The sequence below is a fragment of the Salvia hispanica genome, chromosome 5 (assembly GCF_023119035.1).
Source record: "Salvia hispanica cultivar TCC Black 2014 chromosome 5, UniMelb_Shisp_WGS_1.0, whole genome shotgun sequence".
NCBI classification, from domain to species: domain Eukaryota; kingdom Viridiplantae; phylum Streptophyta; class Magnoliopsida; order Lamiales; family Lamiaceae; genus Salvia; species Salvia hispanica.
This window is the reverse complement of record NC_062969.1, coordinates 6,858,729-6,873,518: the sequence shown is the minus strand read 5'-3', so window position 1 is coordinate 6,873,518 and position 14,790 is coordinate 6,858,729. Positions and strand designations below refer to the sequence as shown.

The window sequence follows — 14,790 nt, the reverse complement described above, 5'->3', positions numbered from 1 at the left end:
CCCCCCTGGTGATTTGACGCTCTTGCCCTTGAGTAAAACTCTTTAAAATAATCTACTCTCGCTCCATTCTGTTCTTGTCGCCAACTTTTGATTCTTCCAGGTCCGAACGACGACTTCTGATTTTTGCTTCAATTTCATCTCTTTTGCATCTGCCAGGTCAGGTAACAGCAACTCCTAGGTCCAGCAGATTTACTACGCACTGAACTCATAAACGCACATTAGCGCCCCAAATGCACAGAATTTTAACCTTAAACCGATGCATGAAACGGAGCCTTATCAAACTGCTCATACTTAAACCATACTTGTCCTCAAGTATGAAGACAAGAAAAAGGAATAAGGCACGTTTCAATGCATGGTTTCCCCTTAACCGACTCTACAAAAAAAAGGAAAAAGACTCAAACTACTAGACCTAGACGCTAAAGGACTTAGACAAATAAAACAGATAAAAACACATATTAACACATAAACACATAAATGCATAAACTGGTTCATTTTTTAGCAGCCATTCTCCACAAGATTGAGGTCAATCCAAGAACCTACAGTCTCCGAATCTTCCCCTTCCCTTCTTCTATCTAATCGGCTTGTCAGTTTGTCAAGATAGCCCCTAACTTCACTAATTGTTGGATTCGCTCGATCACTCATTCCTCACCAGGGATGTTAGGATCGTTCGCTCTTATAGTGCTATACCACGATGCCTTGGGTCAGAGAAAGTTCCCCTGTCTTAGCTCTTATTAATTTTATTTTATTTTTTTTTTTTTTTTTTTTTTTTTGACCATGGACTTCGTCCGGCTTATACTCCGATATCCTTCCCCTAGGCCCGAGAGGTTACTTCTATCACCAAAATTTTTCTCCTTCTAAGTTCTCCCCCTAAGCATCAAGTGGCAGCCCTCTCATTTTGTGTTAGTATGAAGTGTTTAAGGCTTATAACTCACTTTTATGGAGGGCTTCACAACTAGATCAGTCGAGGCATATTCTATCGTCCTTACTTCGTCCAAACCAATTTTGATTTATTAAGGAAAAGGGCATCAAAGTTCACATGCATTCTCTCTTCAATTACTCTCACTAAGGGGCTTTTGCTTTCTATTCACCAGTTATGCATAAACACATAAGTACCTACTAAACGAGTTACTACTAACTCCTAGACCTAGCAAACAGACACACATGCTTGACACTAACTTGCACTAACTCCCTCCCCCTCCCACTTCACCATGCTTGTCCCCAAGCATTTTCGATGAAGTGGAAATCAGGGCTAAGTTAGTGCGATACTCAACAGACTCACAAAACACATATTATATAAAAACAAACTTCTCACACTTAGACCGAACATCGGGCTAAGTGGGAGAAGGTATACAAACCAACAGATACCAAAGCATGCCATATTAACATAAACTTCTCACACTTAGACCAAGGATTGGGCTAAGTGGGAGAAGACAACTTAACACATATACACATGAAGATAACACAAATATTCACAGACACATATATACGGGCATGCTTGGTTTATGGGAGGGGGGGTGTTAATTTTGGCTCTGGTCCCCCGTGGGACCAGACTTCTTGGACACCATCTTCACTTTCTTCTGACTTGGTTTGGGTTCATCATCCTTCTTGGCCTTCTGTTCCCCTGGCCTAGGGGTATCCTTCTTCACTGGTACACTGGGTATGGTCTCACTGTCCTTTCTCTTCCTGGCTGATGGCATTTCCTGGACGCTGGATGTTGGCTGTTCTGAGGTGACTCTTAGGGCTTGTTTCCTAGATTCTGTGGGCAACTTCAGGGGCATTCGCTGCTGTTGGACCCGGAGGATCTTTTGGTCGACCACAACGACCATTCTCATCATTGTCTCCACAGCCTGGGTCATCTTATCAGCTTGCGTGGCCATCATCTCCCTCTGAGTCACTGCCTCATCGTGCAGCTTCAGCAAGATCTCCTGTTGCTGCACCGTGTTTGCGTCCAGCCTCGGCATCGTCTCTTCCATCCTGGTCTGCCATCCTTCATCAGTCACTCTTTCGCTGCCATCTCCTTCTTCCTTCTCGGTCTTTATCTTGGTTCCATCGAACTTTCCCACTTTGTAGAATCTGAGTACACTGTCATTCATTATCGTCAGTCCTTTGTTGAAAAAAACCCGAGATCGAAGTACCCTAGGGCGCTGCACATTGGTAGGTTAGTGACCGAGTCGACAATCTTCATTGACACGTTCCTCTGGAGGAAGACTCCTAGCAAGCTGCAGGTGTAGAAATGGCGATCAGAGTGGGTTCTGACTCTTTGGCATGCGTAGGCAATCCAGTACCCGAGGTGGACCTTCACATTGTCCAGCATACACCACATGCAGTACAGCTCTGGAGTAGTAAGAGTTGCACCCACTTGACCCAAGAGGTTGTACCTGATGTATACTTGTGCCGATCGGAGTACAGGGTCAGTGATGTGTATCCCCTTTGATGAGCTCGTCTTGAATTTTTCCACCTTCTTGTGAGCAATCATCCTCCAGGCCTCCTCGGCATCGAAGCCTGCTATATTCTTTGGTGCGCCGATCTCCCTCTCGTTCCAGGTTTCTTTTTCCTCTTCCTCGGGTGTGAGTAACCCCATTCTCAGTGACCACTCCCTAATACTCATCTCCATCTCTTCATTTAACAGCCGGAATGAAATTGTGTCAGCGTCGAGATCCGTAGTTGCCTTGAATTTGAAGGACGTGAAGAACTCTTTTGCCAGAGCCACCGGTACTTCCACTTCACATTGGTTTAGAAGCAACTCGAACACGATGCTTTTGAAGTAGGAGATGAACTTCTTCTCCGCTCCCAGATCCCACAGGTCCGAGAGGCACAGCTTCTTCCCGGATTTCGCCGACTTCCCATTCGCGGCGCGTCCATCACATGCTCGCTGCAACTTGGGGTCCTCGAACTGGACCATCGCTTCCAACAACCTCTTGGTCACAAGGACCTCCATTGTTTCGAACGGGCTTTCTTCCACAATAGGTATCATCGTCTCCTCATGCACTTCCTCTTGCTATTTCTCTTCTTCTGCTGGATGGGCAAATGGCACTCGGATTGCCTCCGGCTCGTTAATCACCACAGTGGTAGACGCTGGGCGAGATTTCTTCTTTTGAGGCTTAGCAGCATGCTTCCCCTTTCTCTTCCTTTCTGTCTCATATCTCGTCTCCAGGGCTTCCGGAGAAATATCCTTCTCGGCTGGAAAAGTTTCCTGGACCTGGGGGATATCATCCCCTGTTTCCTCTATGTCCTCCAGCCTTAGGCTCTTGGCCCTGCCTGCCTCTGCCTCATCCTCCTGCTTTCTATTCCGATGGGACTGCCTCCTTGTCAACCTCTCATCTGCCGGGGTCCCTTGGTCATCAGTAGTGGTGTCGTCTACCACGACGATCTCCGTCTCTACCTCCTCCCTTACATCCTCGGTCTCTTCTCATCACCCATAACCATAACCATAAGCTTCTCCACATCTTCACATTTTTTAAAATCCGTACCGGGTCAAAGTGTGCCAATATTTGAGGGATGGGGGTAGTACTTTATAATGATAATATTATTGATAGAAGCGAATTTAAATTGGGATTGACTGTCTTCTTGTGGTCTCTCATTAATTATGAGCAACTAGGGTGAGGTATTGATTCGCGGGAGAAGACGACACAGGTTGATCAATGATGATGAACTATCTGGCCTAAGAATTGGCTTGGTGAGATAACATGTTTGCACCTCCTCTATTATTTCAGTGATTCTAATCTAGACAGTTCTTGAATCTACTGCCCAATGTAACAGGTTTTTCAGAGTGCAACACTTTTTTATTCTCTCACTGTTCGTGAAAATGTCGGGTTTCTGTTGTAAGATATTTGTCTTTATAATTAGTTTTTGCTTCATTGTTATCAACTGTATTTCATGTTTAATTTATTGGTACAATAAATTGTTATTGTATAAATTTGTGATTTTAGAACTTAAAATAATAATATTGTTTCTCATTCGGTATACATGTTATTTTTTTTCTCGGTCTAATTTTATATTTTTTAATAATTATTTTTTATTTATATATTTATGATTTTAGATCTCATATAATGATATTTTTATGAATTTGTAAAATCATTTTACAGTATAAAATAAGTTTAAATTAAAAAAAATGGATAGTGTATTGCACCTGGGTGATACTAGTTATAATTAAAATGATAGTTCTCCTATAAGGTTGGAAAATGTGCTTTTAACTACTTTATTTATTATAATTAAATTTAAGAAAAACATAACCTAAGTTTTTTCCTTAAAATGAAAGCCTAAACAACGAAAAAATGACTTAATTAACCCTAATTAAGTTACTACAAGAAATGTAATAGTAGGAGTATATTCTAAATAATAGTAGGTGTGTAAAGTACAACAAAATTTAAAAATAGGTGTAAGAGAGACAAAAGAGAAGCAAATCATTTGTTAAGACACACGAGATCGATATATTCAAGTTAATTTAATTAAGCTTACTTGAGTATATGAAATGTAGTAGTAATAAAGAATCGGGACAACAGTGTGTATGTTACAAATTTGTGAACTTAGTTGATTCTTAACTATTATCTTCATTTTATAATTAGTTAATCAGTAGTACTCCTAGTCTCCTGCTATCTTTATTTCAATACTTTTATAGTATTAGTACGTACTCTTATAAGTGAAATGTGTCAAGTGTGTATTCGTGTGTATTTTCGATATGTAAAATCAGACAGTTTAATCACTTTAAAGAAATGATGCCACAAAATTAATTCACCTTCCATTTGCATGTAACTTTACAATGGAATGTTTCTTTAACTTGAATTAGATAAAAGATTTTTGAGACTCCACATTTAGGTAGTTCATCCTATTAAAACAAACATTATGTAAAAAAATGAATTATAGGTTTGAATCGACACATTGCAATAGTAGACATTTGTTATGTTAATCGAATCACTTAAATAAGCGTGCAATAATAGTAAATGTCCTTTTTGGTCCAAAAACATATTGCGATTTTTTTATTTTAGTTCAGAACATTATCTTTTGAATTATTCGATCCTTCACAAATAAAAACGGATCACATTTAGTGCGAATTGGATGGAACTGTTAAAACTTAACAGTCAACGAATTTTAATTCTATTTTGACCGGATTAAGAGTTAATAATTATGTTTTATTAAGAGTTAATAATTAACAGTCCACAAACCTACTCCTTGATAATCTGCATTTCTCCCCAAAACCTTGGCTGAAATAGCATGCGCAAGAACTGAATTCACATCTAAAATGCTAAGCAATCTCTCCTTATCCGCCCTCCCACTAAAATCTCCGATTCCAACATCTGCCTCTGGCCGGAAAACCTCCATGTCTGGAGCTTCTTCGCGCTCCTCGCTTGCAGAGAGAAACGAAATCAAGTTGCTGACACACTCACAATTCTTGGCAGTCTCCGGCCGCGCCCGCTGATCTCAGACTTCCTGATCTCTACCGCGCCTATATACTCTGCGAGCTCCGGCGTTTTCCCCCGGAAACCGCCGACAACCCAATCGGAGACGTCGAATGCGCCCGATCTCGATAAAGATTCGAGCTTTTTGCACTTCTTCAGCAGCCCATTAACCGTATCGGAATTCTCAGTGGCGTATGGATCGAGATTCGCCTGCTTGAAGCAATCCAGCGGGGCAGCGTAGCGATTCAAATTCATGAGGATTTTGCCCTTGCAGAGAAGGGTTTGAAATGGGAATTCTCGATGCTCAGTGCGGCCTCGCAGTCTCTCAGGGCTTCGGAGAATTCCGATTGACGGGCCCGGGCCTCGACCCGGTTGGAGAAGGCTAAGCAGAGGGTGCGTTGGAGATTTGAGAGACGGGATTGGCTGGATTTAGGAGAAATTTGTTCTTGGAAGAGAAGTATGATTTGGGAGTAGGTTTTGATGCTGAGAAGAAGCTATGTAGCTTTGGATCTCAGAATTTGAATTCTCTCTTCTTCTTCTTAGCATTTTAGGCATTAATCTTAACTCTTAGACCATCTTCAACCATTTACACCAAACTCAAACTCATTTTTGAGTATAAGTCACACCAAAAAGTAGTTTTATTCCAACCATTTACACCAAATTCAAAATTTACACCATTTTTGGTCACAAATTTTTTGCAGTAACACCATATTTAGTGTTATTTCATAAAAAACACCAAAAATGAGTTTGAGTTTGATGTATGGTTGAAGAAGATTTCTACACCAAAACTCATTTATGGAGTACGGTTGGAGATGGTCTTAATCTGGTCTAAATTCAATTATAAATCTTTGACTGTTAAATTTTAACAGTTCCATCCAATTCGGACTAAATGTGATCCGTTTTTATTTGTGAGAGATCAAATAATTCAAAAAATAATGTTTTGGACCAAAATCATAAAATCACAATATGTTTAAGAACAAAAAGGACCTTTACTCTATACTTTATGACAATTTTAATGTAAACCACGTCTATTTAATTCACAATTTAAGAACCATAATTCAGATTTTAATTATTGTGTTTTCAATCAAACTTGATTAATATTTAATAATATTAGGAGAGAGACAAAATAGCAAAAGCCGGTGGATAAAAATACTATAAAAATGTAAAAAAAATCCAAATTTATCCATGTTGGTTTGAGTTCGATGTTGGTGGTAGTGGGGATGTGAGTTTTTTGGATTTAATTTTACGCCGTTCTAGTTGAAACACGATGAATTTGGTAATGAAAGAAAAGGAGAAAGAAAGGAGAAGTTAATGATGATTGATGATACAGTTTTGTTATTGACACTTTGACACCTGCATAACAAACATAAGACATAATACAATATAAATTGATAGTGTTGTTATATTTTTCTCCCAATCAAGCAGGGGACAAAACATTCAAATTCACTTGAGACTTCAAGCAGCAGTGAGATGACATATATCTTATACTCCATTCCTCTCATAGAAATAAAAACCTCAGAGATGGCAAGAGTTTTAATATCAAATTAGTAAAGCAAGTGAGATGTAGAAAGAAAAGATGATTAGAATATTATTAGTGGAGAATGAGAATCATCTCATAAAAGAGAAAACCATGGAGTACCAAAATTGGAATAGTACTACTTCCGTACACAAAAGATATAAGTTTTACCATTTAGGGTCGTCCACCAAAATTAAACTAATTCTAAAAATGAAAAAATTTAAACCAATATTAATTTTACGCATCATTCTAAATATGGATCACACAATCCATTAATACTATTTTCACTTTATTTTTTCTCTATCTCTCTTTCTTTACCAATATTCATTAAAACATGTGTTATTTACAATTGTTTATTTTTTATAGACGAATGTAGTACTACATAACTTATAAATATCAGAAAAGAGAAAAACAACTTAGATGTCCTAAAATACCCTCCAATGCAAAAGAATAAAGAAATGACAAAAACATCCAGAAATAATTAGAAAAATACTTTAAATGAATTAAAATATTGTTTAAATACCATTTTTCAGTTCACTCTTTAGCACAACCTTTTACTTTTGTGCATTAAACGTTGGCGTGGTTATTTAAGGTCATTTTACTTGTATCTATTTGATTTGTTGTTGCTATTATTTCCAATGGAAAATATAAAATAATTACGATTTCATGATTAAGCTGTGGTAGTGTATGTGAAGCAAATCATCCCTACATTTCAATCCATAAATCATCCCTACATTTCAATCCATATTCATATTTTTACTCTCTCTATCCTCTGACAATGACATTAATTATTGTTTTCCCTCCATATTCTTTACATATTTATCGATTTTATGCCACTACGATCCTTAATTTTTTCCACTTATTATTAGATATCACTAATTATTACTCTTTATGTCTTATCTTCAAATTGACTAGTATTGTCCCTTCTAAAGGAAAAACAACTACAAATATGATGCGCTGTTAGCGGCGGACCAAGGTGGATTGGATGACCCCACCGGCTGTCCACCGGGCGCTACCGGAAAACATCAATTTTGACATTTGATCTGGTGTAGCTCCACCTCCGACCCTATGGCAACTTCAATTTCACCCGAAATCTTCGGTCTTTTACAAAAAAGTAAGAAGATAAAGGAACGATACTAGTAATAAAATAGAGGAGAGATACAAAGGAGGAGTTGCAGAGAATGCAGAATCTTGGAATATTTTTATTGCTTTAGTAATTAGGTTAAACGAGTGAAATTCTTTTGGCTAAAAGTTAGTGGGCAATTAATTAAATAGGTTGCATCATTTTGTGGATTAACTAAGCATAATTATTTTTATACAATTTCATTATATTTATATTTTATTTACTAAATTTTTTAAACTTTTTAATATTTGGTGCTAAATTTTTTGAATTGATGTTGTATATAAAGTTATTTCATCACTAATTAATATAATAAATTTTAAATAATTATTTAAATATTATATTTATTTGTAATATTTTTTATTATATCCAATCCCACGGATTTCATTTTCTGGATCTGCCAATGTGTGCTGATAATGCCTTTAGCCATATATAATTATAATTGTGGAATTGAAATTTTAGTGAGAGTTTTGGTTATATTAGATATATTGGAGCGAAAATAAAATTCAATAATTTGAATTAATAAGAGAATTAGTAATAATTTTTTTTACTACTATGTTGCTATAGTAATTCAAAACCCAACTTATTAATTGGACGAGAAGTACCGGATTACAATTATTATGATTAGATAGTAGTATCATTAACTAATTAAAATACCTTATCTCAGTAGTACTCAATACATTTAATTCGAACGAAAATTTAAGTTAGAAAAATTAATTAATCGATATGAAACAAATACCAACTTTAATTCATCAGGGGTAATTTAGGTATTTCAGATAGCGTCATCGCCTAGCCCTTGCAGGACTTCCTTGATTTCGACTCTATAAAAAAAACAGCTCCATTCCAGTCGTCTTTGTAACAATTACTCTGATCTCAAAACCCAGATCTCGCGAGGCTACAGATTTAGTACAACAAAAAGGAAAAGAAAAAATTATGGATGCTTTGGATTCAGTTTTCGATCCGCTGAGAGATTTCTCCAAGGACAGCATCCGCCTCGTCAAGCGTTGCCACAAGCCCGATCGGAAAGGTACAACTTTTCCAATAACAGAGTGAAGCCGATCGATGTTTGTTACCCTCAATTTTTATTATTATCTGTTGATTTTATTTGTGTTTGTATAGAATTCACCAAGGTCGCGACTCGAACGGCCATCGGCTTCGTCGTGATGGGTTTCGTCGGATTTTTCGTCAAGTTGATTTTCATTCCCATCAACAACATTATCGTCGGCGCAGCCTAATTGTGAGGGTTCTAATTTTACTTTCCTTTTTCCGGAATATTTGATCTGGAATTTGTTTAGACAAGTCGTGTCGAATGATTTTAATTGCGAATGCCTGTTTGTGGCTTGGATCAATGTGGATTTTTTCTGCGTTTTTCTTGTGATGGATCTATTAATAAAACCAAATTAATCGCCTTAGCTTTATGATACCTTTTCAATTTGCTGTTGCATGTGCATTTTGCTATGCTTAGGCATTCTGATTTAAAACAATGACTAATTCAAAATTCTGAGTTGATTATGCTAAGGAATTTGCTGGTGCATGTGCATTTTGCTACGCTTAGACATTATGTCACTGAGTTGATTTTGTTTATAACTTGTTTGGTTTCGTATACTATCTTCATGTGGGATCCAGGTTTACCTCGTTCATGTTGAATTAAAGAGGCATATAGTTTTCTTGAAATCATGTTATTCTATTGATTGTTACTTGGACTTAATGGGTAACACTATCTTCAGTGCATAACTTGGCCTTGATGAACTTGTCACAAAGTTGTAAAATTAAAAGTTAAAAATCCTGAGGGTCCAAGCATATGCATGTTTATGTTTATGTTTTTTTGCCTCATTTGCTGGTTTTATAATAGTAGAAGCACTGACGTAGCAAGTTAGGCAGTGTGACTGAAATCTCATGGATTAGATGTGAATGCAACTTAGTATAACAATTGCTTGGCTCATAAAGCTTCAAAGGTTTGCTTGCTTTCCAAATCATGGATTGTTTTAAGCAATGTGAGCGTTTTGTTATGTGTGTTTATGATGGGAGGGAACTGACTGTAACTCTGTTTTTTCATTTTTAATGGCAGACTTCCAGTTGCTAAAAGAACATTACAACATCCCAAGCATGGCTGTTCATTACTTAGACTCATTTGGCAAATTTTGTAGCACTTTTCTATCTAGTTGCTGACAGTTATGTTATATTTACCTGGTCCCATATGAACAACTTAAGTTTTATTCTAGACTACACTGTCTATGATTTCTGTTCCATCCAGCTAACCCTTTATTGACTGCAGATTTAAGTCAACTGTTAACTTTTGATCTATGCTTTGGCAGTAATGAAAGTTTATCTAGGTGATGTAATTAGATTGTGGAGTATTTCTAAGATGAGGAAAGTGTGCATAATACTGAAGCTAAAACTGCAGTATTTAGAATTTAGATCGATTTTTTTGATAAAAAGAACCATTTAAAGAGTGGTGAACAAAAACCAAGTCCAAAAGGAAAGTCTACAATTAAAAAACCACCAACCAGAAACAACAATCACAAAAAATACGATGATTTTGCCGAATCATTTGGTCATATTGATAAGACGATGATTATATGAACGTCTTGTACACATAGCATAAATATACAAATCACTCACAAATGACATCGTTCCAGTTTTATTGCAAATTATATATAACTCGTAGACATAAAACTAAAACGATGAGACTATCCCAACAATGAATTTCAAAACTTATGTACTGAAATCTAAATTTCAATTTCACCTAAATTCCAGTTTCAAACTTATATATAAAATTAAGAATTTAAATACTCCTAAGGCTAAATCAAAGGCTGAGTTGTAAAAAAAAGTCAACAAAGTTGAGACTTAATTATCAGTTAAATCTTATTAAAAGCAAAGATGAACACTTCAAATTTGTTTACACAGATCTTGAATGTAAGTACGTAGGTCGTGATATTGATCACACAATATAAGTACATAGATGGTAGATCACACGATATTAGAAGCAAGCCATTGTTTTGTGATCTCTCAACATATCAAGGCTGTATAGTACACCACAAAATTATGACTTTACATTAAAAAAGCATGTTATGTTTATCAAAAATTAAACTATAAGACAGCCAATAAAATATTGGTATAACTCACCACCTGCCCAATCACTAGAGGTCTCCATAATGACCTGTTTGGTAAACAACTATAAACCAAGAGCATCAATTTAGCTCAACCTCCAAAGAACAACCACAATCCACAAACTAGCCTCCCCTTCCCTCCACACTGCTTATTTAAGCACCCTAACAAGTCCAACCCTAACACAACCAACCCTAAACACAATGGCCACCAAGACATCACAAGAGGAGCAACGAGCAGGAGCGGAGATCATCCACGGTGCAGAGGAGTGCTACAACCACTCCCAAACGCTCTTGCACGACCTCGGGTTCCCCCGGGGCGTGCTGCCCCTCAAGGACCTCGAGGAGTGTGGCCTAGTCCGTGAAACGGGGTACGTGTGGATGAAGCAGAAGGCGCCCTACGAGCATTTCTTTGTGGGGTCAAACACCCTCGTGAGGTACGACCAAGAAGTGACTGCCTACATAGAGAAGGGGAAGATGAAGAAGATGAGTGGAGTGAAGAGCAAGCAGTTTCTTCTCTGGGTGCCTATTGTTGAGATGAGCATTGAGGAGGCTGCACCTCGGAACATCTATTTCAAGACTCCTATGGGAATTGGGAGATCTTTTCCTATCACTGCCTTCATGGATGAAGATGAGAAGAGCAAGTATTTGGAGCAAGTCAAGGCTTAGAAGGGCACAATTTTCATGATTTCTAGATCATTATCATCGTGATCAACTATTTTATTTTCTATTATTTCGATTCCGATGTTGTGTTTGTTAGTAGTAATTGCTAATGAGATGTGCTATTTCAAAAATGTCATATATTCTGAAAGATTTTTCTTGCCACAAAAAGAATATTTTAAGGTTATTTACCAATAAGTTATAGTTTGTTAATTTACATTTTAATTTAGATGAGTTAAGTTGAAATTATATCAATTTTGTATTTGTATTTTTTTGTTGTTGAAATCGCTAATTCACAATTCCTATAAATCGAATCAAATCAAATCACAATACATAACGATAAAGGGTGCAGATACCGAATACTGATAAATTGAAGGGGTCAAATAGAAATAACCAGTTTTTCAGCAGCCACAATCATTTTAAAAACCCTAGAAACCCCAGCTGCAATCGTCTCCCTCATTGCCGAATCCTCTCACGCCGCCCAGCTTCCGTAAGTCTACCCTCTCTCAAATCTCATGAATATGGCACTCGGATATTGTTTTTCTAGTTTCACTCAGAGTTTGTATTTTATTTAATGCAGGTCAATTCCAAATCCATATCGTCATCAAGCAATGGCCGTCAGTTTCTCCGACCTTAGTTCCGCCGCTGGCCTGAAGAAGCTCGACGAGTACCTTCTTACTCGCAGTTACATTTCCGGGTTAGTTTTTGCTCAAGCTCTAGCCTTTCAATTTGAGATTATTAGCGATCTATTGATTGCAAATACTACGCTGTTGTTGTTTTTTTACTTTGAGCATTCTAACACTGTGATCTGGCTATAAGACTCGATCTGAAACTTGATTGTTATGTTCGTGTTGATTTAGTATGTAAGCATCCGTTTATTTTTTGAACTTTTAGCATTCTAACACAGTGGTTTGGTTTCTAAGATTCGATCTGAAACTTGATGGCTATTCATTGTGGGTTTCTAAAACAACAATTATTGATTTGGGTTATGTATATTGATTTCTAGTCCCAATAGTCTCTCAGCTACAGATGTGTTGCAAGCTGAGATTCAGTTGGAAAATGTATGTTGATGTTGTTTTGATCTTTTTCAGGTACCAAGCTTCAAAAGATGATTTGACTGTTTATGCCGCCATTGCCAAGCCTCCATCATCAGACTATGTCAATGTGTCCCGGTGGTTCAACCACATCGATGCACTGTTGAGGATTTCGTATGTCCTTTATCTTAGATTATGTATTTCACAAATTTGAACTGTTAGATTGTAATTTATATGTTTGTGATGTAGTGGCGTTGCTGGTGAGGGAGCTGGCGTAATTGTTGAGGGATCAGCTCCGGCTAGTGATGCTATTGCAACTCCTCCTGCAACTGACAATAAGGTTGATCATATTTCTGATTTATACTATTTCATTTACAATTATAATGATGAAGATTTTCTTAAATTTGACCTTCTTTAGAAGATTGGCTCACATACTTTTAGTTACTGAGTATTGATGATAGTAGTGTCATTGAGTGATATATGCGAAATACTATATCTATTATAAAGCTGGTTTACAATGTGGATTTGCTTATCTTGAATTTGGTGTAATGTGTGTATTCAGGCGGTTGCTGCTGACGACGATGACGATGATGATGATGTGGATTTGTTTGGTGAGGAGACTGAAGAAGAGAAGAAGGCTTCTGAAGAGCGCGCTGCTGCTGCAAAGGCTGCTGGAAAGAAAAAAGTTGGTGAGTTCATTGTTTCCATTTCCCAAGGAATTTGAATCTTTTTTCATTTATCATCAATAAAACCTTATTAATCTTTGTTGGTTATTATTCCTCAGTTGGGAAGTCATCGGTTGTGTTGGATGTGAAGCCATGGGACGATGAGACTGACATGAAAGTCCTCGAAGAGGAAGTTAGAAAAGTGCAGCAGGAGGGTCTCCTTTGGGGAGCATGTAAGCTTTTTAACTTGGTACTCCATAAATAACTGGTCATAAGATGCTTGATAAGACAACATTTTGGAAATTATTTATTTATGTACTTTGTGATTTATTTCTAAAGATTGTTCCTGTTGTGTATCACATCACATATTCCAAATTGATTATTGATATAATTTTTTATTTACAGCCAAGCTTGTCCCTGTTGGATATGGAATCAAGAAGCTACAAATTATGATAACCATTGTGGATGATTTGGTATCTGTTGACAGCCTCATTGAGGATTATCTTACCGCAGAGCCAATTAATGAATACGTCCAGAGTGTAGACATTGTGGCCTTCAACAAAATATGTAAGTATTTTCTATTCTGATGAAGTGCATCCTTTTATCTTAGCCCATATTAAGTTTCATGTTTAGATACACATTTATGTTAAATAGCGATGTTTGCTCATAATAGCATCCTAATATTATGTGCTGAGAGAGGTAATTGAAGCATGGCAACCAATCTTGCGAATAACTAACTATCTATCTAATGTTGCTAGTCCTTGCTTGTTGTCGTCCTATTCTCTACTGTACAGTTGTGAGATTGAATATTTGTACAATATCTAAGTGGTAACATTTTCTTTTGCAGAATTTGCATGGTTCATGATCGATCATATATGTGCGGAGGATCACGAGCAATGTAGCCTACGTAGTAGTAATATGTTTCCTTTTGAATGACTCTGGGACGTAGGGAATCCTAAATTGCTATTGTTTCAAGATTTTCAAGATTGCTTGGGCTTACAATTTTATGGTTTTTATTTTTTTAACTTTCCAAATTTTGCATATTTTTAATAGTGCTTTGTTGAATTCGTTTATGTTATTTTGTTTTATACTATTAAATTAAAGGATTAAATAGGCGTTCATGTTTTCTGTTTTCCAAATCTCTTTTCCCAACAAAATCACGTAATTATTTTGTATCACCCTTGGCTTATTTATATCATGAATGGCGTAGCATTCTTTTTCAAGTTTCGAATATCGGCTTATTTTTAAAAAAATCACCCAGTTTTAAACACGTATTTGTATTTTGTCCCCTG

General features: G+C 36.9%; 3 protein-coding genes and 1 pseudogene across 3 annotated transcripts; 3 read left to right on the top strand and 1 right to left on the bottom strand.

Annotated features, from left to right (window-relative positions):
- Positions 1-2,998: 2,998 nt before the first annotated feature.
- LOC125189311 lies at positions 2,999-6,074 on the bottom strand (annotated as a pseudogene).
- A 2,801-nt stretch (positions 6,075-8,875) lies between these two features.
- LOC125187429 (protein transport protein Sec61 subunit gamma-1-like) lies at positions 8,876-10,253 on the top strand. Its single transcript, XM_048084021.1, has 3 exons — positions 8,876-9,059; positions 9,152-9,269; positions 10,101-10,253. The coding sequence occupies exons 1-2, from the start codon at positions 8,966-8,968 to the stop codon at positions 9,265-9,267; spliced, it is 210 nt and encodes a 69-aa protein (XP_047939978.1). The 5' UTR covers positions 8,876-8,965; the 3' UTR covers positions 9,268-9,269; positions 10,101-10,253.
- A 909-nt stretch (positions 10,254-11,162) lies between these two features.
- LOC125190967 lies at positions 11,163-11,997 on the top strand. The gene has a single exon (XM_048088400.1). The coding sequence runs from the start codon at positions 11,344-11,346 to the stop codon at positions 11,806-11,808; it is 465 nt and encodes a 154-aa protein (XP_047944357.1). The 5' UTR covers positions 11,163-11,343; the 3' UTR covers positions 11,809-11,997.
- A 157-nt stretch (positions 11,998-12,154) lies between these two features.
- On the top strand, positions 12,155-14,523 carry LOC125191165 (elongation factor 1-delta-like). Its single transcript, XM_048088656.1, has 8 exons — positions 12,155-12,289; positions 12,380-12,496; positions 12,891-13,007; positions 13,083-13,173; positions 13,396-13,522; positions 13,618-13,731; positions 13,904-14,065; positions 14,346-14,523. Coding segments are annotated over exons 2-8 (699 nt in total). The 5' UTR covers positions 12,155-12,289; positions 12,380-12,410; the 3' UTR covers positions 14,348-14,523.
- The last annotated feature ends 267 nt before the right edge of the window (positions 14,524-14,790 follow it).